We start from the raw sequence: 26,802 nt of genomic DNA, 5'->3' as shown, positions 1-26,802 counted from the left end.
GTGAATTGGGCATGTCTACAGATGCCACGGGTACGTATAAATTTCCCTGAATCTACCTGAGTTTTATATAACTTTATATAACCTATATTTCAGTATTTAAATGCATCCACAAACTCATAGGTGTTTCCTCCAACAATATGGATTAAAACCTACCAATTCTTTTTTATTCTGTGTAATCCTTGTCCATATCCTACTGTAACTCCTTTTCAGTGGGACCATCCAAGTGTTGGCGTTTTTCTTTTTCTTTTGACATTATGTGGGTACAAATACAACACATAGGTTTTCTGTCTGATATTATACTTCCTTGCTATATGACTGCCTCACCTCATTTTCTAGTCAAATATTTCTTCGATGATATTGTTGTATTGAAAAGATCACTGGACTTGGATTCAAAAGACCTTAATTCCAATTCTGGCTCTGTCACATAGTATCTGTTGTTGTTCAGTCATTTTGGTCTTGTCCACCTCTTCATGACCCCATTTGGGGGTTTTCTTGGCAAATGATAACTGTGGCTCTATGATATTTGAATTGTTTCTTTTTGGCTGCTTGCAATAGTTTCTCCTTGATCTAGGAGGTCTAAATTTAGCTATGATATTCTGGGAGTTCTCATTTTGGAATCTCTTTCAGGAGGTGATCAGTGGATTCTTTCAATTTCCGTTTTACCTTCTGGTTCTAGAATATCAGGGCAGTTTTCCTTGATCATTTCTTAAAAGATGATGTCCATCATCTCCAAAGGTCTCATGATGGAAAATGCTATCCACATCCAAAGAAAGAACTATGGAGTTTGAATGTAGATCGAAGCATACTATTTGCAGTTTTTTTCCTTCTGTTGTGTTTTGTTTCCTCTTTCTGGTGGTTCTTCCTATTAGTTCTAATTCTTACTTACAATATCACTAATGTGAAAATATGTTTAATGGGAATGTATATGTATAGCCTGTATCAGATAGTGCACCATCTTGGAGAGGGAGGTGGGGAAGGAGGGGGAGAAAAATCTAAAACTCAAAAGCTTATGGAAGTGATTGTTGATAATTCAAAACAAATTAATTTTTAAAAAAAAGAAAGATGATGTCCAGGCTCCTTTTTTGATCATGACTTTCAGGTAGTCCAGTAATTCTTAAATTATCTCTCTTGGATCTGTTTTCCAGGTCAGTTGTTTTTTCCAGTGAGATATTTCCTATTTTCTTCTTTTTTTTTTCATTCTTTTGATTATTTGATTGTTTCTTGATGTTTCATAAAGTCGTTAGCTTCCACTTGCCCAATTCTAACTTTTAAGGAATTATTTTCTTCAGTGAGCTTTTGTACCTCTTTTTCCATTTAGCCAAGTCTACTTTTGAAGGACTTCTTGTCTTCAGTGAATTTTTGTGCCTCTTTTACCATTTGGCCTATTTCAGAACAACTTTTAGTCTGTGTTTATCTCATTGCTCCTGACTACAATATAAGGTCTTAATTTCTTAACTTTTAAATATGAACACATATGTGAAGATCTTTATGAATGTTAAGGTACTGTATAAATGTTAGCTATTATTGTTATTTATCTCTAGTTCCCACTCGTTATATGAGATAGACTAGAGGCCTTTTACTATTCTGGTTGTCCTCCTCTGGATACCCTCCAGTTTATCAGTATCCTTTCCAAAGATGTACAAAGTAATTTCTGAGAGCAAGAGAACTGACAGTAATAGATTCTATTTTCCACCCTTCTCATAGGAGGAGGGAAGGACAGAATTTGGAAAAGAAAATGAAAAAGTAAATTCTAAAAATAAAGTATTTTTTAAAAAAGCTTCAGTGGCTCCCTCTCTTTTTATTTAGGATAAATAAAGCCTCTGTTTGGCTTATAAAATCTCTCACAATTCACTATTGGTATCTACTTTTCCAGGCTCATTTCACACATTCCAAACAAACTGGCCTGCTTACTCTTTTCTGTACATTCCATTTCATATCCCATCTCTGTGCATTTACTTAGATTGTTCTCTGTGCCTAGGATATGCTTCCTCTTCACCTCAAATTCTTAAAATCCCTAGCCTCCTTCAAAGGTCAGCTCAAATTCTGCCTCCTACAAGCAATGTATGCTGATCCCCTCACCAGTTCACAGCTCCACCAAATGCATTAGTATACTTATTTTCCTACATTCCCTCCAACATTTGTCATTTTCCTTTTTTTTTGTCATCTTAGCCAATCTTATAGGTGTGAGATGGCACCTCAGAGCTGTTTTAATTTACATTTCTATCATTATTAGTGATTTAGAGTATTTTTTCTTATATTATTGGTAACTTAGATTTCTTCCACTGAAATTGCCTATTCATATCCTTTGATTATCTATCAGGGAATGGCTCTTATTCTTATAAATTTGACTGAGTTCCCTATATATCTTAGAAATTAGACTTTTATCAAAGTAACTTGCAATAAATTCTTTTTGCTAGTTTCTGATTTTCTTCTAATTTTGTCGCAATTGCTTTTGTTTTGCAAAATATTTTTATTTTATGTAATCAGAATTATTCAATTTACTTCCCATGAACTCTCTGTCTTTTCTTTGATCACAGACTCTTTCTCTATCCATGTATCTAACATGTAATTTCTTCCATGTTCTACTGATTTATTTGTGGTAGTATCAGAGTTTATCTTGGTATATGGTATATGGTATCTTCCATATGGTATAAGGAAATGTTGATCTATGCCTAGTTTCTTCAGGACTGCTTTGCAGTTTTCCCAATCATTTTAGTTGAATAGTGAGTTCTTGCTCCGATAGCTCAGATCTCTGAGTTTATCAAACACACAGTTACTGTGCTCATTTGTTTCTGTATTTATATATGTATATCAACTTTTCTTTTTCTTACCCGGTACCAGATTGCTTTGCTTATTGCAACTTTATACTATATTTTGAGATGTGGTACTGCTAGACCCACTTTCTTTCCATTTTTTCCTCAATGATTCCCTTGATATTCTCAACCTTTTGTTCTTCCAAATGAATTTTGTTATTATTTTTTCTAGCTCAATAAAGTTTTTTTTTTGTAATTTGATTGGAATAGCACTATATACTAGGTAATACTAAATTGCCTGATTTAAATTAGTAAATTAAATTAAGTAATATTGTCATTTTTGTTATATGGGCCCAGCCTACCCATGATCAATTAATATTTCTCCAGCTATTTAGATCTGTCTTTATTTGTGTGAAGAATATTTTTTAATTGTGTTTATATAAGTACTATATATGTGAGTCTTGGCAGGTAGACTCTGAAGTATTTTATACTGTCTCTAGTTATGTTCAATGAAATTTCTCTTCTGTGCCTTCCTGCTGCATTTTGTGATAACATACAGAAATGCTGATGTGTGGTGTGGGTTTGTTTTATTTCCTGTAATTTTGCTGAAATTGTTCAGTTGTTTCATTTAGTTTTTCAGTTAACTCTTTAGGGTTTTCTGAGTAAACCATCATATCATCTGCAAAAAGTGACAGTTTTGCTTCCTCATTACGTATGTTTATTTCATCAATTTCTTTTTCTTGTCTTATTGCTGTAGATAGTATTTCTAGTACAATATTGATAGTAGATACTCTTGGATCTTATTAGAAAGGCTTCTAACTTGTCCCCATTACAGATAATACTTGTTCTTGGTTTAAGATAGATATTACTTATCATTTAAAGAAAAGGAATGGGTTATCTATGTAATTGATTTAAAAAAAAAACTAGTTCCTATTTTGTTAGTTCAGTGTTTTTTTATTTTGAATTTTGCTAATCTCTTCTTGGATTTTCAGGATTTCTGTTTTGGTGTTCACTTGAGAGTTTTCACCTTGTTGGTTTTCTAATTTTGTTTTGTTGTTGTTTTTTTTGGGGGGGGGGTTAACTGCATACTCTACTTATTGATCTACTCTTTCTCACTACAAATTTTCCCCTACATACTGCTTTAGCTGAATCCCCCAAATTTTGGTATGTTGTCTCATTATTTTCATTTTCTTTAATGAAATTATGTTTCTAGGATTTGTTCTTTGACCCACCCATTCTTTAGGATTAAGTTATTTGCTTTCAAATTAATTTTTCATCAGTGCTATAAAGGCCCTTTATTGAATGTACTTTTTATTGCATTATGGTCAGAAAAAGATGTATTTAATAATTCTGTTTTCTGCATTTGTTTGTGAGGTTTTATGCCACAATATATGATCAATTTTGTGCATAGAAGAGAAGTAGGTATACTGCTTTCTATTCTCATTCAGTATTCTCCAGAGGTCTATTATATGTAACTTTTCAAAAATTCCATTCAGGTCCTTAACTTCTTTCTTGTTTATATCTAGATTTGAGAGGGATCAATTCAGGTTCCCTGCTGTTATAGTTTTACTGACTATTTCTTCCTTCCTACTTCCCTGTTGAGTAAGATGAGTTTCTGAACCTAATTATGGGTGTTTATTTATTATTCTTTCCTTGGACCTAGTCAGATGAGAGTGATGTTTAAGTGTTGCCCACTCTCCCCTCCACTGTCATCTCCATTGTATAATTGTATAAACCTCTTCCTTGCACACCCCAGTATATAAGCCAGTCTTCCCCCTTCTACTCTTTCCCCCTTTCCCAATGCTTACTTCTTCCCTACCTTTCCTTTCTTATTTTGAGATCATTCAGACTTAATAGGAACACACCAATGTCATCTGTCTAATTAAATTTCCCCTGGGGATGATAAAGTTCTGAGGGGTTACTCCATGTATAAGAATGTCAGCATGGGCCAGTGAGGTGGCACAGTGGGTAGAGGACCAGGCCTGGAGTCAGGAGGACCTGCATTCAAAATCTGGCCTCTGACCAGACACTTGACACTTACTAGCTGTATGACCCTGGGCAAGCCACTTAATCCCATTTGCCTCACCAAAGGGAAAAAAAAAAGAATATCAGCAGTTTAACTTTGTTTAATTCCTTGTGATATTCACTCATGTTTTCTTTTTATGCTTCTCTTAAGTTCTATATTTGAATGTCATGTTTTATATTCAGTTGTGGCCTCTTGATTATCTCCCTCTGTTGATTATCTCCTCTATATATAGGATAAATTAGGGATAATCAGTAGAGGGAAGGCATATGAAGAGGGATTGTAAAAGGTTTCTTGTAAAACATAAGATTTTGACTGAGTCTTAAAGGAAGCCAGAATGGCAAGGACAGAGTTCAAAGTGTATAAGACTGACAATGAAAATAGCTGCTGTCAGGAGATAGAGTATATTATCCATGGAATAGCGGGGAGGCCAGTGTCACTACATCACAGAGTGTGTTGGCAGGGAGTAAGGTATAAGAAGAATGGAAAGGTAGGAGGGAGCCAGGTTATAAAGGGCTTTGAATGCCAAACAGGATTTTTTATTTGATCTTGGTGGTGACAGGGAGCCAGTGGAGTTTATTTCTCTCTATTTAGTATTTTATTTTTTCCCATTTATGGGTAAAAACAATTTTTAACATTCATTTTTTTAAATTTTGAGTTTCAAATTCTCTCCATCACTCCCTCCTTGCCCTCCCATTGAGAAGGCAAGCAATTTGATATAGGTTACACACATGCAGTCATACAAAACATTTCCATGTTAATCATGTTATGAAACAAAACACAAACCAAAACAAACAAACAAGAAAAGTAGAGTTTAAAAAAGTACATTTCAATCTGCATTCAGACTCCATCAGTTCTATCTCTGGAAGTGGATAGCATTTTTGTATAACAATATTAACATTAATAACAACATTGCTGTTACTATGTACAGTGTTCTCCTGCTTCTGCTAATTTCACTTTGCATCAGGTCATGTCAGTTTCCCCAGGTTTTTCTGAAAGCATCCTGCTCATTATTTTTTATAGCACAATAATATTCCATCACAGTCATATACCACAGCTTGTTCAGCTATTCTCCAATTAATGGACATCCCCTCAGTTTCCAGTTCTTTGCCACCACAAAAAGAGCTGCTTTAAATATTTTTGTTGATACAGATTTTTTTTTTGTAGATACATATCTTTTTCTTTTTGGTTTTTATCTCTTTGGGATACAAACCTAGTAGTGATGTTGCTGAGTCAAAGAGTGTGCTTGGTTTTATAGCCCTTTGGGTGTAGTTCCAAATTGTGCTCCAGAATGGTTGAACCAGTTCACAGCTCCACTAACAGCGCATTCGTGTCTAAATTTTCCCCACATCCCCTCCAGCATTTGTCATTTTCCTTTTCTGTCATATTATCCGGTCTGATAGGTGTGTGGCTACTGGAGTTTATCGAATAAGTAGGTGACATGATGAGATCTGTGCTTTAGGAAGAACATTTTGACCAGTGAGTGGAGTATGGACTGGAGTAGGGAGACCAACTAGGAAGCTATGGCATCTAGTCATGAGATGATGAGGCCCTGCATCAGGGTGGTGACAATGTCAGAGGAAGAAAGGGGCATATACAAGGCATCTTACGAAGGCAAAATCTATAGATTGCTGAAGTTTGGATGGGGGAGGAGAGAGAGTGAGGAGTCAAGGATGACACCAACATTGCGATCCTAAATGAGTGAGAGGATGGTGGTGCCCTCAACAGTAATAGGATAGGAAGAAGATAGGGTTAAGTTTTGGAAATGTTGCATTTAGGAGGTCTACAGGACACCCAGTTTAAGATGGGAATATGGAGGTTAGGAGAAAGGTTTGTTTCTGTTCAGTCATTTTAGGCACGTCCAACTCTTCCTGACTACAGTTGAGGTTTTCATGGGAGAGATACCGGAACTTCTTCAGCTCATTTTGTAGATGGGGAAACTGATGTAAACAGGGTTAAGTGACTTGCCCAGGATCACACAGCTAGTAAGTCTCAGAGGCCAGATTTGAATTCCAGGCCCATTGTACCACCTGGCTGCCCCAGGAGAGAGGTTAGGGCTGGACAAATGGCTCTGAGAAACATCTAAATAGACGTAGTAATTGAATCCATTGGAGCTGATGAGATCACCATGCAAATTAGTATAAAGGGAGAATAGAATAGGACCTGCAGCAGAGCCTTGGAGACCCCCACAGTTAGTGGGCATGTTCTGGATGAGACTAGCAAAGAACACTGAGAAGGAGCAGTCAGACAGGTAGGGAAAGAACCAGAGTAAAGATTGTCACAAAAACGTAGAGAGAAGTGAGTATCGAGAAGAGGGTGATCAGTAAGTAGTGCCAAAGGTCACTGAGAGGTCAAGAAAGATGAAGATTGACAAAAGACTATTAGATTTAGCAATTAAGAGATCATTGGTAACTTTGGAGAGAACCATTTCAGTTGAACTTTGAGGTAGGAAGCCAGTCTGCAGTTAGTTAAGAACAGAGGGAGAGGAAGGAAGTGGAGGAACTGATTATAAATGGCCTTCTCAAGGCGGTTAGCCACAGAAAGGAGGAAAGATATGGGAAAGTAGCTAGTGGGAATGGATGGAATGAGCAATAACAATAAATGAGAAAAACCAGAAACCAAGGGAAATATTTAAATATGAAAAACCAACAGATGAGGGAAGATCATTTAAGGCTATTACAGTAGTCCAAATAAGAGATGATGAGGCCTGATTTAGGGTGGTGGTCATGTGATTGGAGAGAAGAAGATAGATTCAAGATACATTGTGAAGGTAGAATCAACAAGACGTGGAAACTGATGGGACATGAGGTAAAGGGAAGAATCAAGGATAATTCTGAAGTTGTGAATCCAGGTGATAGAGAGGATATTGATCCCCTTAACAAAAATAGAGAAGTAAGGAAGAGGGGAGGTTTTAGGGGAAAAGGAAAATTAGGGTTTTTGAGACATGTTGAGTTTGAGATGCCTAACATCCTGTTGGAAGTGGCCAATAGGCACTTAGAAATACAGTTCAGGAGAAAAACTGGAGCTGGTCATCTAGATCTAGAATTCATCTCTATGGTATTCAGCTGGGGGTCTGAAGAGATCACCTCAAGTGATAGCTCGGGGAGAATGGTAGCTAGGTGACAGAGCCCAGGATTTGGAGTCAGGAAGACATGAACTCGAATCCTTCCTCAGATGCTCCATGGGCAAGTCACTCTCTCTGTGCCTCAGTTTCTTTGTCTGTAAGCACCTACCTCGCAGGTTCCTTCTTTTTTGTGAGGGTTGTTATGAGAATCAAATGTGTTAACATATATAAAGCACTTTGCAAATGTTAAAGCACTAAATAAATGCTAGCTGTAATTAGGGATTGAAAAGAATAGGACTCAGAAGTGAACATTATGAGATGCCATATATAGGCAGTAGAACAAAAATGATGATCTAGCCAAGAAGACTGAGAAGGAAAATATAGATAGATGAGAGGAAAACTTAAAGACAGTAGTGTCATGTAAACCGAGACAGTGTATAGTATTTAAGCAGGGGGATGGGTAATAGTGCCAAATGCTGCAGACAGGATAGGATGAAGGATAAAGACTAAGAAAAGCATATTGAATTTTGCAATTAATAGGTCATTGGTTAATTAATTAATAGGTCATCTTGTAAAAGCCATGCCTCCCTTTGTCTGTCCTAAATTTCCATTAGCTTTTTTGGCTACTACATTACACTGTTGGCATGTAACGAACTTTGCAGTCTGCTGAAAACCGCCAGATCTTTTTCAGATAAACAGCTGTCTCACCATGCCTCCGCAGTTTTGTGTTTTTTTTTTAAAAAATTTTATTTTATTTTGTTATTTTTTATATAAATTTATTTGTTTTTAGTTTACTTCCACAAGATTTTGAGTTCCAAATTTTCACCCCATCTCACCCCTCCCCCCACCCCAAGATGGCATGCATTCTGAATATCCCTTCCCTTAGTCTTCCCTCTCTTCTGTCTCTCCCCCCACCCTTCTCTTATCCCCTTCCCCTTCTATTTTCCTGTAGGGCAGGATAGACTTCTGTACCCCATTTCCTGTATTTCTTATTTCCCAGTTGCATGTGAAAACTTTTTTTTTAAACATGTGTTTTTAAAACTTTGGGTTCCAAATTTTTTCCCTTCCTCCCTCCCCACCCACCCTCATTGAAAAGGCAAGCAAGTCAATACAGGCCATACATGTGCAGTTATGCAAAACACTTCCATAGTAGACATGTTGTAAAAAACTAACTCTATTTCCCTTAATCCCATCCTGCCCGCCTATTTATTCTATTCTTTCTTTTGATCCTGTCCTTCCTCAGAAGTATTTGCTTCTGATTACCCCTTTCCCATCTGCCCTCCTCTCTATCATCCCCTGCTCTCTTGTCCCCTTCCCCCTATTTTCCTGTAGGGTAAGACAGATTTTCATACCCAATTGAATGTGTGTTATTCCCTCCTTAAGCCAAATCCTATGAGAATAAGATTCATTCATTCCCTCTCACCTTCCCCCATTTCCCCTCCACTGTAAGAGCCTTTTCTTTTCTGTTTTTTTGTGAGATAATTTACCCTGTTCTACCTCTCCCTTTCTTTTCCTAGTATAATCTTTTCTCATCCCTTAATTTTATTCTCTAGATATGACCCCTTAATCTTCAACTCACCCTGTGTCCTCTGCCTATCTATCTATCTATGTGTCTATCTATCTATCTATCTATCTACATACATATAATTTTTCCCCCTCCAACTACCCTAATACTGACAAAGGTCTCATGAGTTATAAATATCTTTCCATGCAGGAATGTAAACAGTTCAACCTTAATATGTCTCTTATGATTTCTCTTTCCTGTTTACCTCTTCATGTTCCACTTGAGTCTTGTGTTTGAAAGTCAGATTTTCTATTCAGCTCTGGTCTTTTCATCAGGAATGCTTGAAAGTCCTCTATTTCACTGAATAACCATTTTTCCCCCTGAAGGATTATACTCAGTTTTGCTGGGTAGGTGATTCTTGGTTGTAATCCTGTCTCCTTTGCCCTCTGGAATATTCCATGCCCTGTGGTCCTTTAATGTAGAAGCTGATAAATCTTGTGTTATCCTGATTGTGTTTCCACAATACTTGAATTGTTTCTTTCTGGCTGCTTGTAATATTTTCACCTTGACCTGGGAACTTTGGAATTTGGCTACAATATTCCTAGGAGTTTTCCTTTGGGGATCTCTTTCAGGAGGAGATCTGTGGATTCTTTCAATTTCTGTTTTGTCCTGTGTTTCTAAAATATCAGGGCAGTTTTCCTTGATAATTTCTTGAAAGATGATGTCTAGGCTCTTTTTTTGATCATGGCTTTCAGATAGTCCAAGAATTTTTAAATTCTCTCTCCTGGATCTGTTTTCCAGGTCAGTTGTTTTTCCAGTGAGATATTTCACATTGTTTCTAATTTTTCATTCTTTTGGGTTTGTTTTACAGTGTCTTGATTTCTCATAAAGTCACTAGCTTCCAATTGCTCTATTGTAATTTTTAAGGCAGTATTTTCTTCAGTAATCTTTTGGACTTCCTTTTCCATCTGGCCAATTTTTCTTTTTAGGGCATTCTTCTCCTCATTGGCTTTTTGGACCTCTTTTGCCATTTGGGTTAGGCTATTTTTTAAGGTGTTATTTTCTTCAGTATTTTTTTGGATCTCCTTTAGCAAGTTGTTGACTTATTTTTCATGATTTTCTTGCATCACCCTCATTTCTTTTCCCAGTGTTTCCTCTACTTCTCTTGCTTGCTTCTCAAAATCCCTTTTGAGCTCTTCTAAGGCCTGGGACTGATTCATATTTTTCTTGGAGGCTTTGGATGTAGGAGCTTTGACTTTGTTGTCTTTTTCTAGTTGTATATTTTGATCTTCTTTGTCACCAAAGTAAGATAATATAGTCTGACTCTTTTTGCGCTGCTTGCTCATGATCCCGGCCAATTACTTGAGTTTTAAACTCTTTGTTGAGGTAAGAGTCTGCTTCCAATGTGGAGAATTTACTGTCCCAAGCTTCAGGGGTTTATGCAGCTGTTTTCAGAGATACTTGTAGGGACCTGTAAATTTTCAGTTCTACCGAGGTGGTATGATAAGGTGCAAGGTGTTTACTCCTTTCCTGGCCTGTGCTCTGGCCTATTAGTGACCACAAGCACTCCTTTCTGTCCTGGAACTGTAAAGAAGGTTTCTTCTCCACTGCCACTACAAGCTCCACAGTGCCAGCATTCCTCCTCACTCCAGGACCACCGCCCAGAACTGTGACCCAGATCCAAGCACAGGCAAAGCAAGAGATTCCTGCCTCAGTACTGGCAAATAGATCCCTGCAATCCCTCTCTGATCAGCCACTTGATTCTCCCTCAGTCTGTGGGCTGGAAGCTCAGGACGCAGCCACCTCCCCAGTGCCCACCCTCTGCACTCTGGAGGTGGCTCTGACCTAGCTCGTCTCTCAGCACCGCAGAAACAGGCTTTTACCACTGACCTTTAAGTTGTCTTTGGTGTTTGTGGGTTGAGAGGTCTGGAAGCCTCCACAGCTGCCCGAGATTCAGTCCTCTGAGGCCTGTTCCAAGTTTGCTGCAGCCTGCGTGCCCACGCCACACTGCGCTCCTCTACCAGCACATCGCGATATACCTTTCTGATCAACCATACAGGTTGTCTTGGCCTAGAAATTTGCTTCACTCTGTCTTTTTGTGGGTTCTGTGCTTTAGAATTTGTTTGGAGCCATTTTTTATAGGTATTTGGAGGGGTTTGGGGGAGAGCTCAAGCAAGTCACTGCTTTTACTCTGCCATCTTGGCTCCGCCGCCCCCCTCCCCCACCATTTTGTATTTGTGAAGCTTATTTTAAGAATCCATATGTAAGACTCAGTATTTATCAGTATTAAATTTCATCTTACTATTGTTAGTCCAATGTTTTAACCTATCAAGATCATTTAGGGCCTGATTCTGTATCAGCCATTGTGTTACCAATCCCTCCCAGCTCTTTGCCATCTGAAGGTATGATGAACATGACATTTATGTATTTATCCAAGTCATGGATAAAAATGTTCACCCACACAGGGCCAAGTACAGGTCCCTGGATCACTCTACTGGGTGCTTCCTTCTAAATTGACATTAAACCATTAACAGTTAACTACCAGTCATTCGATGAGATCCCGGTCCTTCCAACTGTACTATTATCTAGTTTTCATCTTTCCATTTTTTCTACAAGGTGAAGGAGCTAGTGATCAGAGACATGGAGGTAAGGTTCTGCAATGCTTTACCATACCACCTTGCTGAAATCTAGGTTCACTTTCTCTTAAGCAATCTGCTGATCTACAAGTTTAGTAACCTAATTTAAAAAAAAAAAAGAAGAAAGAAAAAAAGGAAATGAGGTTATTTTGTTCTTGCTGAAGCTGTGTCATTACTTCTTGGTTCTTAACCACCTTTTAATAATGTACTAGAAATCAACTCTCTGGCCTTTAGTATCTTTTTTTTTTTAATTCTGACAATATTTGCCCTTCCCCGGTCCTGTGAGATCTGTCCCTTTCTCCAGGATTTTTCAGATGTTACTGACAATGGCTCCACAGTCACATTTTAAATTATTTGGGCAGATAACCTGAATATATCAAGAGGAGCCAGGTACTTACATTACCCTTTCTCATCTTGGAAATTGACTCCTTCTCTCCTAACTATTTTGTTCTACCCTTTCCAGGCAAAGATCCTTCTCTTTGGCTGAGAAAACCAGCAAAATAAGGGTTGAGTAGCTCAGTCCTCTCTCGACTCCAGTTACCATGGAGCAGCAGTCCTTTCTATTCTTGGATTATCTTTTCTTACTCTTTGCTGTCCTTAGTTTTCCTCAACAAATTTAGCCCATTCTCAGCTTAAATCCTAATTCCTAATAGTATTCTTACATTAACTTCCCTTGCATCCATTTTTACACATCTTTTTTAAAATCTTAAGTTAGCTGATGATCTGTCTCAGCTGATCAGTCTCTCCTGACAACTGTCATTTTTCTCATCAGAATTGTTTCTCTCTGCCCCCTGCAAAAACCTTTCCTGATTCCTCTAGTTGTTTGTATTATGTCCCCTATAAAATTATCATGTGCATTCCTGTTTACACATTTCCCCTTGGTTGAATGTTCTTGAGGGCAGACTTTTCTCCATTTCTTTGTATCCCCAGTGCCTAGCATAATGCAATAGTAGATATTTAATATCTTTTCATTGAATATGGAATATTGGCAACAAAACATATTAAAAGAAAAGGAGGCAAAGCTGATCATGTGTTGATTAAAGGATAGCAAATAGATATCGTAAATGCCACTAGTACAAAACCCTAGAAGAAGGCCTCTAGCACATCAACTGGATCCTCTGTGGAAGATCTATGGAAGAAAGTAGACAAGAATCACAAAGAGTAAGGAGCACATGAATAGATTACATTTTGTACCTGTGAAGGAAGGGCAAACTCACAGCAGTGAGATTGTGATTCTTTAGAGGAAGCAGCATTAGTAAAAAAGGGTTCTGGACTTAGAGTCAGAGGAGACCTGATTTTGAGTTTCGCTAGCTATTTAAACATGTGCAAATAATTTTATTTCATTGAGCCTCAGCTTTTGTTGTTCAGTTGCTCAGTAGTGTCTGACTCCTCATGTCCTCATAGACCATAGCACAGCAGGCCCTTCTATCTTCCACTGTCTCCCAGAGTTCATGCTCATTGTCTCCATGACACTATCCATCTCATCCTTTGCTGCTCCCTTTTTCTTTTGCCTTCAATTTTTCCCAACATCAGGGTCTTTATGTGGCCAGAGTATTTAAGCTTCAGCTTTCATATTTGTCCTTCCAATAAATAGTCTGAATTAATTTCTTTAAGTATTGACTGACTTTATGTCCTTGTTGTCCAAAGGACTCTCAAAAGTCTTCTCCAACACCACAATTTGAAAGCATCAGTTGTATGGTGCTCAGTTTCCCTTATAGTTCAACTCTCATGGCCATATATTGCTACTGGAAGAACAATAGCTTTGACTATATGAATCTTTGTCAGCAAGGTATCTCTGCTTTTTAGTATGCTATCCAGATTTCCCTTCCAAGAGGCAAGCATCTTTTAATTTCATGGCTGCAGTTGCCATCCACAATGATCTTTGAGCCTAAGAAGATAAAATCCGACGCTGCTTCCATTTCTCTATTTGCCAGGAAGTGATGGGACCAGATGCCAAGATCTTCCTGTTTTTTATGTTAAGTTTCAAGCTAGCTTTTAGATTCTCCTCTTTCACCCTCAACTTCCTCACCGTAAAACAGAGACAAAACTTTTAGTACTTTACAGGGTTGTTAGGAGGATCAGATGAGGTAATATGGGTAAAACATTGTGTAAACTTTAGAGCATATTATTATTATAATTATTCCTTGATTTTTTCCCTTCAAAAAAGGCTATATTCCCTGTTCTCTAGATCCATATGGAAGGAACCTTCCTTCTGCAGAGAGCATGCCAGAACCAACATAATCTGAGACTCCATTTTAATAGTTTCATGTGTGTCTATACACATACTTATTCATATAGAACATTTTGTTAAAATTTATAAGAAATTTTACATTGGTGTACTATCTGCCTATTTATACTAAAGTTCCATGGTTTGTTGTACTAATCTTAAAATAAATGTTACATGTGAATTTATCCCCCAGGAGCTGTTGTGACCATTACTGCACCAGTTAATATGAATGTGGACAGCCTCCAATCTCTGTCATCTGATGGCGCTACATTAGCAGTGCAGCAAGTCATGATGGGAGGACAGAGTGAGGATGAATCTGTGGATAGCACTGAAGATGATGGAGGAGAACTCACAGCAACAAATATTAGTGGCCTGGTATTGGATAACAGTGATTCTCTGCAGTAGGAAGCAAGAGAATGTGACCATAGTTAGGAAAAAAAATGGACTTCACTGATTTTTTATAGTTTGCACAGCAAACATTTTACACAAGTTTTATTTCTAATGTTTTATATGTAGATATAGAAGGGTGCACTTTTTGTATTTCATAGTAAGCTTAAACAGTCTTTGCAGGTACAGCAACTTCTTTCAAATGTGTGTGTGGGTTTTTTTTTGTTTTGGGGGTTTTTGAATTTTTCTTTAAAGGTTTAACTCTAATATAATGAATGACAAACATCCCTTGAGTCCCTTTATTATATCAATGGAAAGTGCTACCATTTTCTAAATAATTATGATGTTTGAATTTTTCTTTGTACTTTAAAGCAGATTCTCAGTGGGCTAATTTAAATCTATAGCCAGTGAAATTGGATTATTATATCAGGCCCATCTATTTAGAAGAAGCTTTTGCACCTTAAAACTGCCAGTATGAGGTGAACAGCAACACACCAATATAAAAGAAGTACGATTAAGTTGTGATTATATGGCATTTTAAAATAAGCTTAATTTTCTCATTCAGAGAGCCTGTTTCATTTGTTATTTTAAAAAAAGAAAAAACCTCCTATTTTTACTTTGCTGGAATTACTGGATAAAAACTATTTTTATAAATTGATTACTAATTGGGATTATGATTATATTGGACATAATTTCTAGAGAACAATACATATTTAGTATTTCAAAATGGAAGTTTGTAAAATGACCAAATTTAATGAACATGCTGAAAGTTAGTATTCCATGGTTCTCAGAATATATCTCAGAGCTATCCCAGAATAATAATTTACATTTAGTAATGAGGTAAGAAACAGCAGCTATTTAATGAAATTTTTAATGTCTTCAAATACTACTTTATATGTTATGGCCAGATTCATTTCACACTTGATCTAAACTTTATATCTACAGGTATTTGCTAAATATATATTTAAGTACATTAAGTGAAAATGGTACCCAGTAATAGGTCATAAACAACTCAATGTCCATATTTTTTCTCATTTAAATATTTTTATTAGTTTTCTACCACATTAACTATGTTGTTGCTTTGGAGTTAAAAAAAAAACAGTGCTATGTAAAATACGTGACATTCTCTTCAGATAGTTCAGGACACTAGGATAGATAGCAAACAATCTCCTGCAAGTGATTTTGAAGTATTCATGAACTAGTGATACAAATTAATTTCATTGTAATTATGGTTTGATTACATATTTTCCTTCCAGTCATCTTTGCTCTTCGGTGGTTGTTCTTGTGCAGTTGTTTGGTTTTGATCCTGAAAGTCAATATTTCTTCATTATATACGGTTTTAAGCATGACTTCTAGATACTGTCAACTATTTTGAAGTCTAAAAATCATTTTCCCCTCTTGATCTTGTGGTAATGTTAGATTTGGAATAATATTAGAGCTTTTGACTTCTGAGTTGACACATAACTAGTGAAAAGAAAAAAAACATGCTTATTCTTTTTTCTCCCAACAGACCAACTCATTTCAAAGTATAGAAAGACATTCTTTAAATGATTTCCAACCAAAATCAACTTAATTTGTTTACATGAGATAGTTATATGGTTTGGATGTTAGCAGTTCTTGACATGCAAATGCAGCCAGTTGGTCATTGAACTAAGATTGTAATTAAGTATTTTTTTATGAAGATTTGTTTTTCTGGCAGCATTTCCCCCCACTGGATACTAAACTGTAAATTAGTCTTCATTAAATTACTGCATATTTTTAGCCTTCCAAAGATAATTGTTTATTTTATTTCATTTTTTTGCTTTTTGGTGAGGCAATGGGGGTTAAGTGACTTCTCCATGGTCACATATCTAGTAAGTGTCAAGTGTCTGAGGCTGGATTTGAATTCAGGTCCTCCTGACTCCAAGGCCAGAGCTCTATCCACTGTACCACCTAGCTGTCCACTGAGAATTGTTTATTTTAAAGACTATTTCAAAAACTAACTTAAAAAATTACTTAGCTACTCAATTTAGCAAGGGAACAAATACATTTTTTAAAAGCAGGGATTATTTCCTTGTAAATTTTATTAAGATAATTAAACACACATATGACTGAAAACTCATTTTTCATGTCAACTTGACTTAAACTCTAACTTGCCTGGGTGATTTTTTTTAACCAGAAACTACAGAAACTGTTTCTTCCCTTTTAAAGTTATTCCTAGCATTCTTCACCAGTTTTGGGTTCAGATGAACAATTTTGAATGTTTGCTTTTTTCGGTTATTCTAGGAATTTGGAAATCATGTTAAATTTAATAGATGCATTAGGTTTGTAAGTTCAGAGTGCTTTGTGCTTCCTTGGAGTGCCAAACTACAGTAGTTTGGAGAATATGAAGTTATTTTCATTTTGCAAATTGAGAATCGGAGTTCCATAAACTTTAGTGGTTTGAATAGTGATTCAGGCTAAGTGAATTATATGGTTGTTTTTTTCTTTGCATTTTTTTAAAATGCTTGAAATTGTTTCCCTTCAAACCAAAATCCTTAATTACCACCTTAAAAGAATAGGCAAAAGATAAATTTAGGTTTTGTGGGGACATGCCATAAGAAACTTTTGATCATATCTCCTAATATGCTTTAAACAGACTTGTTTTATATGATAAGCCATTTTTGTTTTTCCCTCAGTAATTCATCAATCAGTATCTCAAAAACATAACCATTCCATGTCTCTAAGAGAATCTATGAGAAGTACTTTTTGAATGAACAAAATGAATCCCGAACTCTGTTCTTACTGAATTCTTTACCTTAGGAGGATCCTTCCAAATGTGTTTTAAAGTCTGACTTCTTGAATTCTGTTGCTGACGTCGTTGTTACCGTCGTCCCCTTGTAGATCCAATACGTTAGGTTGGCTTTGCCGAACCCAAATACAACTCTTCACTGCTGGACTTGCTAAACTGCTTCAGTGTTTTGGGGATTTTTCCCCAGGTGGTGAAATATATTCCTCTTTTTCTCCAGTATGTGAAATAAACTGGGAAAGAGCACAAGTATGCTGTTTAGACAGACTACCAAACAAATATTTGTTAGTAACCTGTTGTGTGAAAGCATACAGCATTCTTTCTTATGAATTAGTTCCTTGTAATCTGTTAAATGATCTCTGTTTCTAATCTGTGTGAGAAAGTAGTAGGGCACTTTTTCTTTTTACACAAATTTAAGCCTACCATCCAATCTTTTGTCCATATAGAGGGCTGTCTCTGGCAGATGGTGACAAAAATATCCCAGCAATCTTTCTTTGTTTTAAATATATTTGGTCTATGAAACTGACAATCTTTAAAATGTGAATACTGTAACAATAAGTTTTTCTTGGATTGTTGTCTTTAAAAAGGATTTTTGTGAAGCAACTGATTTATCAAAGAAAATAATTAAAAATAGAAACATGCTCTGTGGATGATGTATTATTACATGAAAATGGAACTCAACTCTCTGGAGAAACACATTTCCTAATTTAAGTAAAGCATTCAGATTGTTTTAGAACTCAGTCCCTTGACATTTAGGAATTTAGCATGATCCCTGCACATAACAAAAATTAATGTATCACTGGGATTGTTGGGCTCAGATTACACAACTGCAGAATCTCAGAGCTGGAAAGGAACTCAGATCCCGTCAAATCTAAACTGCACTTGAACAAGAATCCTGTCTACAAAATACCCAACAAGTAGTCATCCAGTTTTTGTTTCAAGACTTCCACCAAGGGGAAACCCACTGCCTCTAAGGTGCACTTTTGCATAATCCTCATTGCTAGAAACGTTTTCTTTACATCAAGATATAATTTGTATCTGTAACTTTCACCCATTGCTCCTGGTTCTGCCCTCTGGGACCAAGCAGAACAAGTCTAGTCTCTCATTCTTGCTTGGGAGATGGTCCTTCATCTACTAGAAGGCTGTCTTGTCTCCCCTAAGTCTTCCCTGCTCCAAGTTAAAAATCTCCCCGTCTTCCACAGCTTCTCACACGGCATGATCTCAGGACCCTTTGCTATCCTAGTTGTCTTCCTTTAGACACTCTGCAGCTTATTGAAGTCCTTCCCAAAATGTAATGCCCGGAATTGAAGACTGCAAATTATAGTGATACCGTCTCCAACTCTCATATTTCAGAGGTCAGTAGGGGAAAGGGGAAATATTTCAGGAGGGGAAAGGGGTAAAAACTTGAGAATAGGGACCAGGGTCAGGTCTAGACTGGCAATTTCATTGGTATGGGAAACTCTCTAGTAAGGAAACTCTCCCTGCCAATGCGGGTTGACATCTTCTTTGCAACTTAAAGTCTTCGAAAGTTGACTAGAACACTCAGAGGGAAAGTGTCTTGTCCCAGATCACATAGGTGACATGTGTCAGAGGCAGGATTTAAACCCAGATCTTCTGTTTTCAAGGCCAGCTCTCTTCATATGGTGCTGTGCTTCTCAGGTTAAGATAACAGTAGCAAAAAATTCTGTAAAGACTTTTGATTGAACTTAGAGTTGATTGAACATTTAAGGGTCTTGCTACTACTTTGTGTTAAGCAAATAGCATCAAGGAAAATCTAAGAAAACTCATTCATTATGTGGGAGCCCTTTAAAAAAATCTAGACCTCTAAACAAAATAACTTGGTTTTCTCAATCCTAAGTATCACGCCTTTAATTCTTGCCATGCCCTTAATGTTATTAAAAATAACTTTTATTCTCAGTTTTTAAAATGTCTACCCAGGGGCAACTAGGTGGCACAGTGGATAGAGCACTGGACCTGGAGTCAGGAGGACCTGAGTTCAAATCCAGCCTCAAACACATAACACTCACTAGCTGTGTGACTCTGGGCAAGTCATTTAACCCCAGTTGCCTCACCAAAAAAAAAAAAGTCTTCCTAGAATAAAGCTAAAGAAGATATTATGTGAATATTATTTTCTTGTCAAGGACTATCTATAAAATTTGAAGGAAATATAGATTTTCATTTATAATGGGCTATAATAAACCACTTGAAAAGTGTGCACCAAATTGAACAGTTAAAAATATATCAACAGGTTAGAACATTGTGTTGAATCTAATAAGATTGAATGTAATGGAGATAAATGTAAAGAGATGAAATTGATTATTTGAGCACAAGTACAGGCTTATAGGAGGTTTCTCTTTTAATATTATGTATGTTCTGTTGTATTTTTACTTTTTTTGCTAAATATCTCCCAAATACATGTTTTAACATTCATTTTTTATTTTGAGTTCCAAATTCTCTCCTTCCCTCCAGCCTCTCTCCCACCCATTGCAAAGTCAAGTAATATGACATATGTGAAGTCATGCAAGACATATTTCCATATTAGTTATGTTGCAAAAAAAAAAGGCAAGAAAAATTAAAAAGTGAAAAAAAAGTTTCAACCCATACTCAGATTTCATCAGTTCTCTCTCTCTCTCTCTCTCTCTCTCTCTCTCTCTCTCTCTCTCTCTCTCTCTCTCTCTCAGGATAGCATTTTTCTTCATGAGTCCTTTGGAATTACCATGAATTATTATTTTGATCAGAGTAGCTAAGATGGTTATCATTACAACATTATTATTACTGTGTACAGCGTACTCCTGGTTCTGCTTACTTCACTTTGTATTGGTTCATATATGTCTTCCCAGATTTATCTGAAACCATACGGGGAGATGATAGTTCTGAACAGCAGCTAGGTTTTAAAGGATTACAATCCCAAAATGAGAGAGAAGAAAATAATGCAAATATTAAAGTAACAGATCTCTACTTTTTTCTCTCCTTTATTTGAAGGGAGTACCAAGAAGGAAAACAATGCTTTCTGAAGAGAAAAATAGAATAAGAGAAAAACTTTGGGATAACCAGAAGTATGTATTTCTATGGTCCCACAATAAATTGACATTCTGTAGCCAAGGATGATAGCTAGACTTTTGTGTAATACTAACTATTTGCAAAGTACTTTTTTGTTCATTAGTTTATTTGAAGTAGGAGTTACAGAATTTCAAATGGCACCTTAGTGTCCATCCAGGACAACCCACATCTGAAAAAGAATTCCTCCACAACTCAACTAGCAAATGGTTCCCTAGCTTTTGCTTGAAGACTCTAGGAGAACAAATTATCTCAGAAGGCAGCCATCTCTGCTCTTGGATCATTTTCATTTTTAGGAAAATTTTTTTACATCATCTCTAAATTTGCCTTTTTGCCATTTTGACCCATTGCTCCTGGTTCTGTCCTCAGTTCCATCTTGTCCATGGCAAGCCCTCAAATAGCTGAATATAGCAGTTCCCTCCCACCCCCTTAAGTCTTTTCTTCTCTTGGATAAACATTATCATAGCCTCCAACACTGATCCTAACGTGGCATGAACTGGCTTTTCACCATTTGGATTGTCCTCCTCTGAATACTCTATCTATCCAGTGTCCTTCCTAATATATGGCAGCCAGAACTAACCACAGTCATTCAACTATGACTTGACCAGAACAGATCACAGAGGGACCATCCTCTCCTTATTCCTGGAAAGCTATGCCTTTCAACGTATCCTAAAACTGCATTACCTTTTTGGTGGCTATTACCCCACTTTTCCATCTAGTGAGCTTGCAGTTCACTAAAATTTCCAGGTCTCTTTCAGATGAACTGATGTCTAGCCTTGCCTCTTCATTTTGTAAATCTGGTGTTTTTAATCCAAATACAAGCTCTCTTAAGTAAATTTGTAAACATTGGTTGAAAGAACTGGAGAATCTTAACCTGGAGAAGACAGCACTTGGTGATGATGATGAAGATGTTGGCTATCTTCAAAAGTATTTGAAGGGCTATGATGGGGAAGAGGGTCTAGATTTGCTCTGTATAGCAGCAGGGGTAAAACCAGGAGCAACGATCAGAGATTAGCAAAGCAACCAATTTAGAATTAATGGGATGGAAAATTTGCTACAATTAGAGCTATCCAGAAGTGTAATAGGCTGCCTCAAGAAGTGGTAGGTAAACCCTCCTTCAAGCAAAGCTTTTCTGGGTGACCAATCATTGGATACATGATGGCGGATGGTTATAATCTTGAATGAGTTGAACTAGATCAATGGTCAGCAAATTACAGCTGATGGGCCAAATATGACCCATTTCCTGTTTTTGTATGGCTCTTAAGCCAAGGATGGTGTTTATATTTTTAAGTGGTTTTAAAAAATCAAAAGAATAATATTTTGTGATTCATGAAAATTATATGAAATTCAAATTTCAGTGTCCATAAACAAGTTTTATTGGAACACAGCCATGCCTTTTGTTTACATATTGTCTATGGCTGCTTTTGTGCTGCAGTGTCAAAGTTGCATAGTTGCTACAGAGACTGCATGTGGTGCTCTCAGCATTTTGCACTGCTCCTTGGCTCACCGCACATTGCAGTGACATAGTTATGACTTGACAGGGTTTCTAATACACATATTGGCATACATCCATAGATACATATATATATATGTATATATACACACACACATATACATATACATATATACACGTGTGTGTGTGTGTGTATTTACAAGCACATACTCCTTATGTCAAAACAAAAAGAAAATTGGATTTCAGACGTCATGCTTTTAAGGCACAATGGAGGGTGGATTATTTTGTTAACAAATTGATGGCAAAGCATTGTGTTTATTAAGGTGACATCATAACTGTGCTAAGAGAATATAAAATACATCAACATCACTAGACTAAACATTCATTATGTTATTGCTACAAAATAAGTTTCCGAGTGGCTTATTTGTTAGTCAAGCAAGAATTTTAGTTATGGTGAGTAAATTAAATCATCTTTGATTGTAGCAGCTGAATAAATCTGTCCACAGAAAGTAAACTTGTTTAAGACAATTAGCCTTTCAGCTCAATTAAACCCACATATTTATGGATTAATAGCAGTATTTGGCAGCACCTCTCTGTGTGAAAAGACATTTTCAAAGATGAAAGAAGTAAAACCCCATTACAAATCAGCATTAACAGGTGAACATTTGCAATTGATTTTGGTGATAGGGAACACTAACTTTGAACCTCAATTAAGTGAAATGTTATCCTCCCCCCCCCAAGAAAATCCATTTTTATCATTATTAGACCTGTATTACAAAAAAAAATGTACCCATTATTTTTATATTTTGAATACGGTCAATAAAAAATGTGGAAATTTGTTTTCTCTTGTGTATAAGTATCTGCATAATATTTTGCCTCTTGGATCACAAAGTCTAAAATATTTGCTATCTGGCTCCTTGCATAAAAAAGTTTACCAATTGGGGGCAGCTAGGTGAAGCAATGGATAGAGCACTGGCCCTGGAGTCAGGAAGACCTGAGTTCAAATCCAGCCTCAGACACGTATTAGCTGTGTGATCATGGGCAAGTCACTTAACCCCAATTACCTTACTAAGAAAAACAAAAAGTTTACTGATCCCTGTATGAGATAGACATGAAAGTTCCTTTCAAATTTGAAATTCTATAATTTAGACCAAAAGTTCAACAGACATAAATCAATTGACATAACAAGGAAACTAAAAGTTCCTTAGAAGTGACTTAGCAAGCATTTGAATTACTTGCCAAGCAGAAGCAAAAATAGCAGCCAAGAGCAATAGTTTCTAATATAAACATTTTTAAATCTTATGGAAGCGTTCTGGGTCATGTGACCAACAAGATGGAGGACTAGACATTTTCTTTTGTCTTCAGGACTTTTCAGACCTCTCTACAATAGAAATTATGCACCAGAGATAAGACAATTTCAGTTGTCTCTGCACTCTAGGACCAAGAACCCAAGCAAGGTTAAAAACTCAAACTAATAACCTGTAATGAGTACTCGGCACTCTCTCCCCCACTGCAAAGGAAAGGAAAGAAAAAGAAAGAAAGAAAAAGAAAGAAAGAAAGAAAGAAAGAAAGAAAGAAAGAAAGAAAGAAAGAAAGAAAGAAAGAAAGAAGAAAGAAAGAAAGAAAGAAAAAAGAAGGAAGAAAAAGAGAAAAAGAAAAGAGAAAGAAGAAAGAAAAAGAAAGGAAGGAAAAGAAAGAAAAAGAAAGGAAGGAAAAGGAAGAGAAAGAAAGAAAGAAAGAAAGAAAGAAAGAAAGAAAGAAAGAAAGAAAGAAAGAAAGAAAGAAAGAAAGGAAGGAAGAAAGAAAGAAAGAAAGAAAGAAAGAAAGAAAGAAAGAAAGAGAAAGAAAGAAAGAAAGAAAGAAAGAAAGAAAAAAAACGTGTAAGAATTGGTGATTGGAATGTAGATGAGGTAAAGAGAATGGGCCCTGGAGTGGAAGCCAACCATTTCAGTTAGAGGTAATTAGTGTTGATTATGTACCCTTACTTTCACCATTTTCTTTGGGAAAAAGTGGGGGACAACTAGGTGAAGCAGTGCATAGAGCTCCAGCCTTGGAGTCAGGAGGACCTGAGTTCAAATCCAGCCTCAGGCACTTGTCACTTACTAGCTGTGTGACCCTGGGCAAGTCACTTAACCCCAATCGCCTCACCAAAAAGGAAAAAAAAAAGTGGGGAAGACAGAGGAAAATGTGTAAAAGAATATTAAAGAGGGAAATAACCAAGTTATAGTGGGATAACTTCATAAAATAGGAGAGCGTAACAATGGATTAGAAAGCAGAATCTAGAGATTGTTGTTTACAAGAACTACACTTGAAACGAACATTAAGAAAAAAGAAAGTGCAGAATTTGTTATGCTTTGGGTGAATTTTTAATTTATTTATTTTGATTTATCAACAATCACTTCCATAAACTTTTTTTTTTTTGCGAGGCAATAAGTGACTTGCCCAGGGTCACACAGCTAGTAAGTGTCAAGTGTCTGGTCTGAGACTGGATTTGAACTCAGGTCTTCCTAGGTCCAGGGCCAGTGCTCTATCCACTATGCCACCTAGCTGCCCCTTCCATAAGCTTTTGAGTTTTAAATTTTTCTCCTCCTCCCTACTCCTCTCCCTCCCCAAGATGGCATGCAATCCGATATAGGCTGTACCTATACATTCTTATTAAACATTTTCACATTAGTGATGTTGTATGGAAGAATTAGAACTAATAAGAGGACCCACCAGAAAAAGGAAACAAAACAGAAGGGGGAAAAAAGCAAATAATATGCTTCAATCTGCATTCAAACTCCATAGTTCTTTCTTTGGATGCGGATAGCATTTTCCATCATAAGACCTTTGGAAGATGTCTTAGATCCTTGCTTTGCTGTGAAGAGCCAAGTCTCTCAACATTAGTAATCACACCATGTGGCTGTTACTGTGTACAACGTTCTCCTGGTTCTGCTCAGCATCCATCCATACAAGTCTTTCAAGGTTTTTCTGAAGTCTGCCTGCTTATCATTTTTTATAACACAATAGTATTCCATTACATTCACATACTACAACTTGGTCAGCCATTCCCCAATTGATGGGCATCCCCTCAATTTTTTTTGCCACCACAAAAAGAGCTGCTACAAATATTTTTGTACATGTGGGTCCTTCACCCATTTTTATTATCTCTTTGGGATATAGCCCTAGAAGTGCTATTGCTGGGTCAAAAGGTATGCACATTTTTATAACCCTTCGGTCATAGTTCCAAATTGTGCTCCAAAACGGTTGGATCATTTCACAACTTTGGATGAATTTTTAAAAGGAGTGTAGCAATCATTACCTAAAAGCAAAAATAGAAGTGTTTAAAAAATATAAATGGGACTCACCTGACAAGAGAGGGATTCAACAATACATAATGAGAGGTGACTAATGTGAGAATTTGTTTTGCTTGGCTATGAATTTTTGTTTCAATGATGTAGGATGGGAGGGAGAAAAGATAAATGCTAGCTAATTCAAAAAAATTTAAGAAAGACAAGCAGAGAAGCTATATAATATTTAAAGGCACCATAGATAACATTAACATCAAATAAATATGCGCTAAATGGCATACCATTCAAGTACTTAAAGGAAAAGTTAATTGAGTGACAAGGATAAACAGCAAAATTATATTAATTGGGGACCTCAGTATGTTCCTTTCAGACTCAGACAAATTTAATAAGACAATCAAGAAAAAAGCTAAGAACCTGAGAAGATTTCTAGAAAAAGTAGTTATGAAAAATTTCTGGTGAGTACTAAATGGGAAGATAAAGGAGTATACATATGTTCAAGTCTATATGACACCTTTGCAAAAATTAACCATGTACTAAGCCATAAAAACATCATAAATGCAGAAAAGTAGAAATATTAAATATACTTTATGAAGTACAAAACAAAATTATAATCAATAAGGAAAATTTGGAGAAAGGATTCATTCAAAAGAATTGTTGTCAAGCAACATCATAAAAATGATAGATACTTTCATTTTTAAAAAATGAACAATATAAAGTCAAAACAGTCCTTAAGGGAAAATTCATCTTACCAAATCAATGAATTGGACCTCAAACCCTCCCCACCAAAAAATCTAGACAAGCAAAAAAGAAAATTTGAAAATAAAAATTGAATTATTTAATTCAATTAATTTAATTAAGCTTTATTTAAAGCTAGTACCTGTTTTCAAATGAATGAAATAGGTAGCTTATTAGCTAATCTGAGAAAAAGAGGGAGGAAACCAAACTGTGAAAATCAAAAAAGGAAAAAAGGAAAATTCATAATGAAAAGGAAATTATTAGGAACTCTTTTCCTCAATTATATGACTACACAACTAGCCACTAAATGAAATGGAAGATTATTTACAAAAATCTTGAATGCACAGATTAACAAGTCGAGAAACAGAATTTAAATAATATAATATCAGAAAAGGAAATTGAATAATCCATAAATGAACTATCAAAGAAAAAACACCAGGACCAAATTAATTTGCAAGTTAATTTGGTCAAATATGCAAAGAATAATCCCACTCACACAAATTTTGCCAAAGTAGAGGAAAAAATAAATTCTAGCAAATTCCTTCTGTGAAACAAATAAGATCTTCATATCAAAGCCAGGAGAAGAGAAAAGTTAGAAAATTATAGACCAATATCCCTAATGAATATTGACTCAAATGCTGAATAAAATATTAGTAAACCTACAGTAACCTATAAAACAATTATATACTGTGACCAGTTAGGATTTGTACCAGTAATGAAGGCTTAGCTCAATATTAGGAAAATGATAAATATACTAATAATATTAATAACATATAAAATCATATATCAATAGATGCAGAAAAGGCTTTTGATAATATAATATCCATTTATATTAAGCACATTATAAAGTTTAGGAATCAATATACTCATTTATAATATATTAAAGTGTATCCATCCCAAACCAGG

At 36.2% G+C, this 26,802-nt stretch overlaps 1 protein-coding gene across 4 annotated transcripts in view; it reads left to right on the top strand.

The window, feature by feature from the left end:
* The window catches only part of PKNOX1 (PBX/knotted 1 homeobox 1), a 166,350-nt gene extending 148,348 nt beyond the window's left edge, over positions 1-18,002 (top strand). For all 4 annotated transcript variants that reach the window (XM_020973870.2, XM_020973868.2, XM_078146502.1 and 1 more), the window contains one exon: positions 14,401-18,002. In XM_020973870.2, the coding sequence (XP_020829529.1) occupies positions 14,401-14,612 (212 nt within the window). In that variant the 3' untranslated portion in view covers positions 14,613-18,002. The remainder of the gene's footprint in view (positions 1-14,400) is intronic.
* The last annotated feature ends 8,800 nt before the right edge of the window (positions 18,003-26,802 follow it).

This window comes from Phascolarctos cinereus, unplaced genomic scaffold (assembly GCF_003287225.1).
Source record: "Phascolarctos cinereus isolate Bilbo 61053 unplaced genomic scaffold, phaCin_HiC Scaffold_726;HRSCAF=1367, whole genome shotgun sequence".
NCBI classification, from domain to species: domain Eukaryota; kingdom Metazoa; phylum Chordata; class Mammalia; order Diprotodontia; family Phascolarctidae; genus Phascolarctos; species Phascolarctos cinereus.
This window is presented reverse-complemented; position numbering and strand designations above follow the sequence as displayed.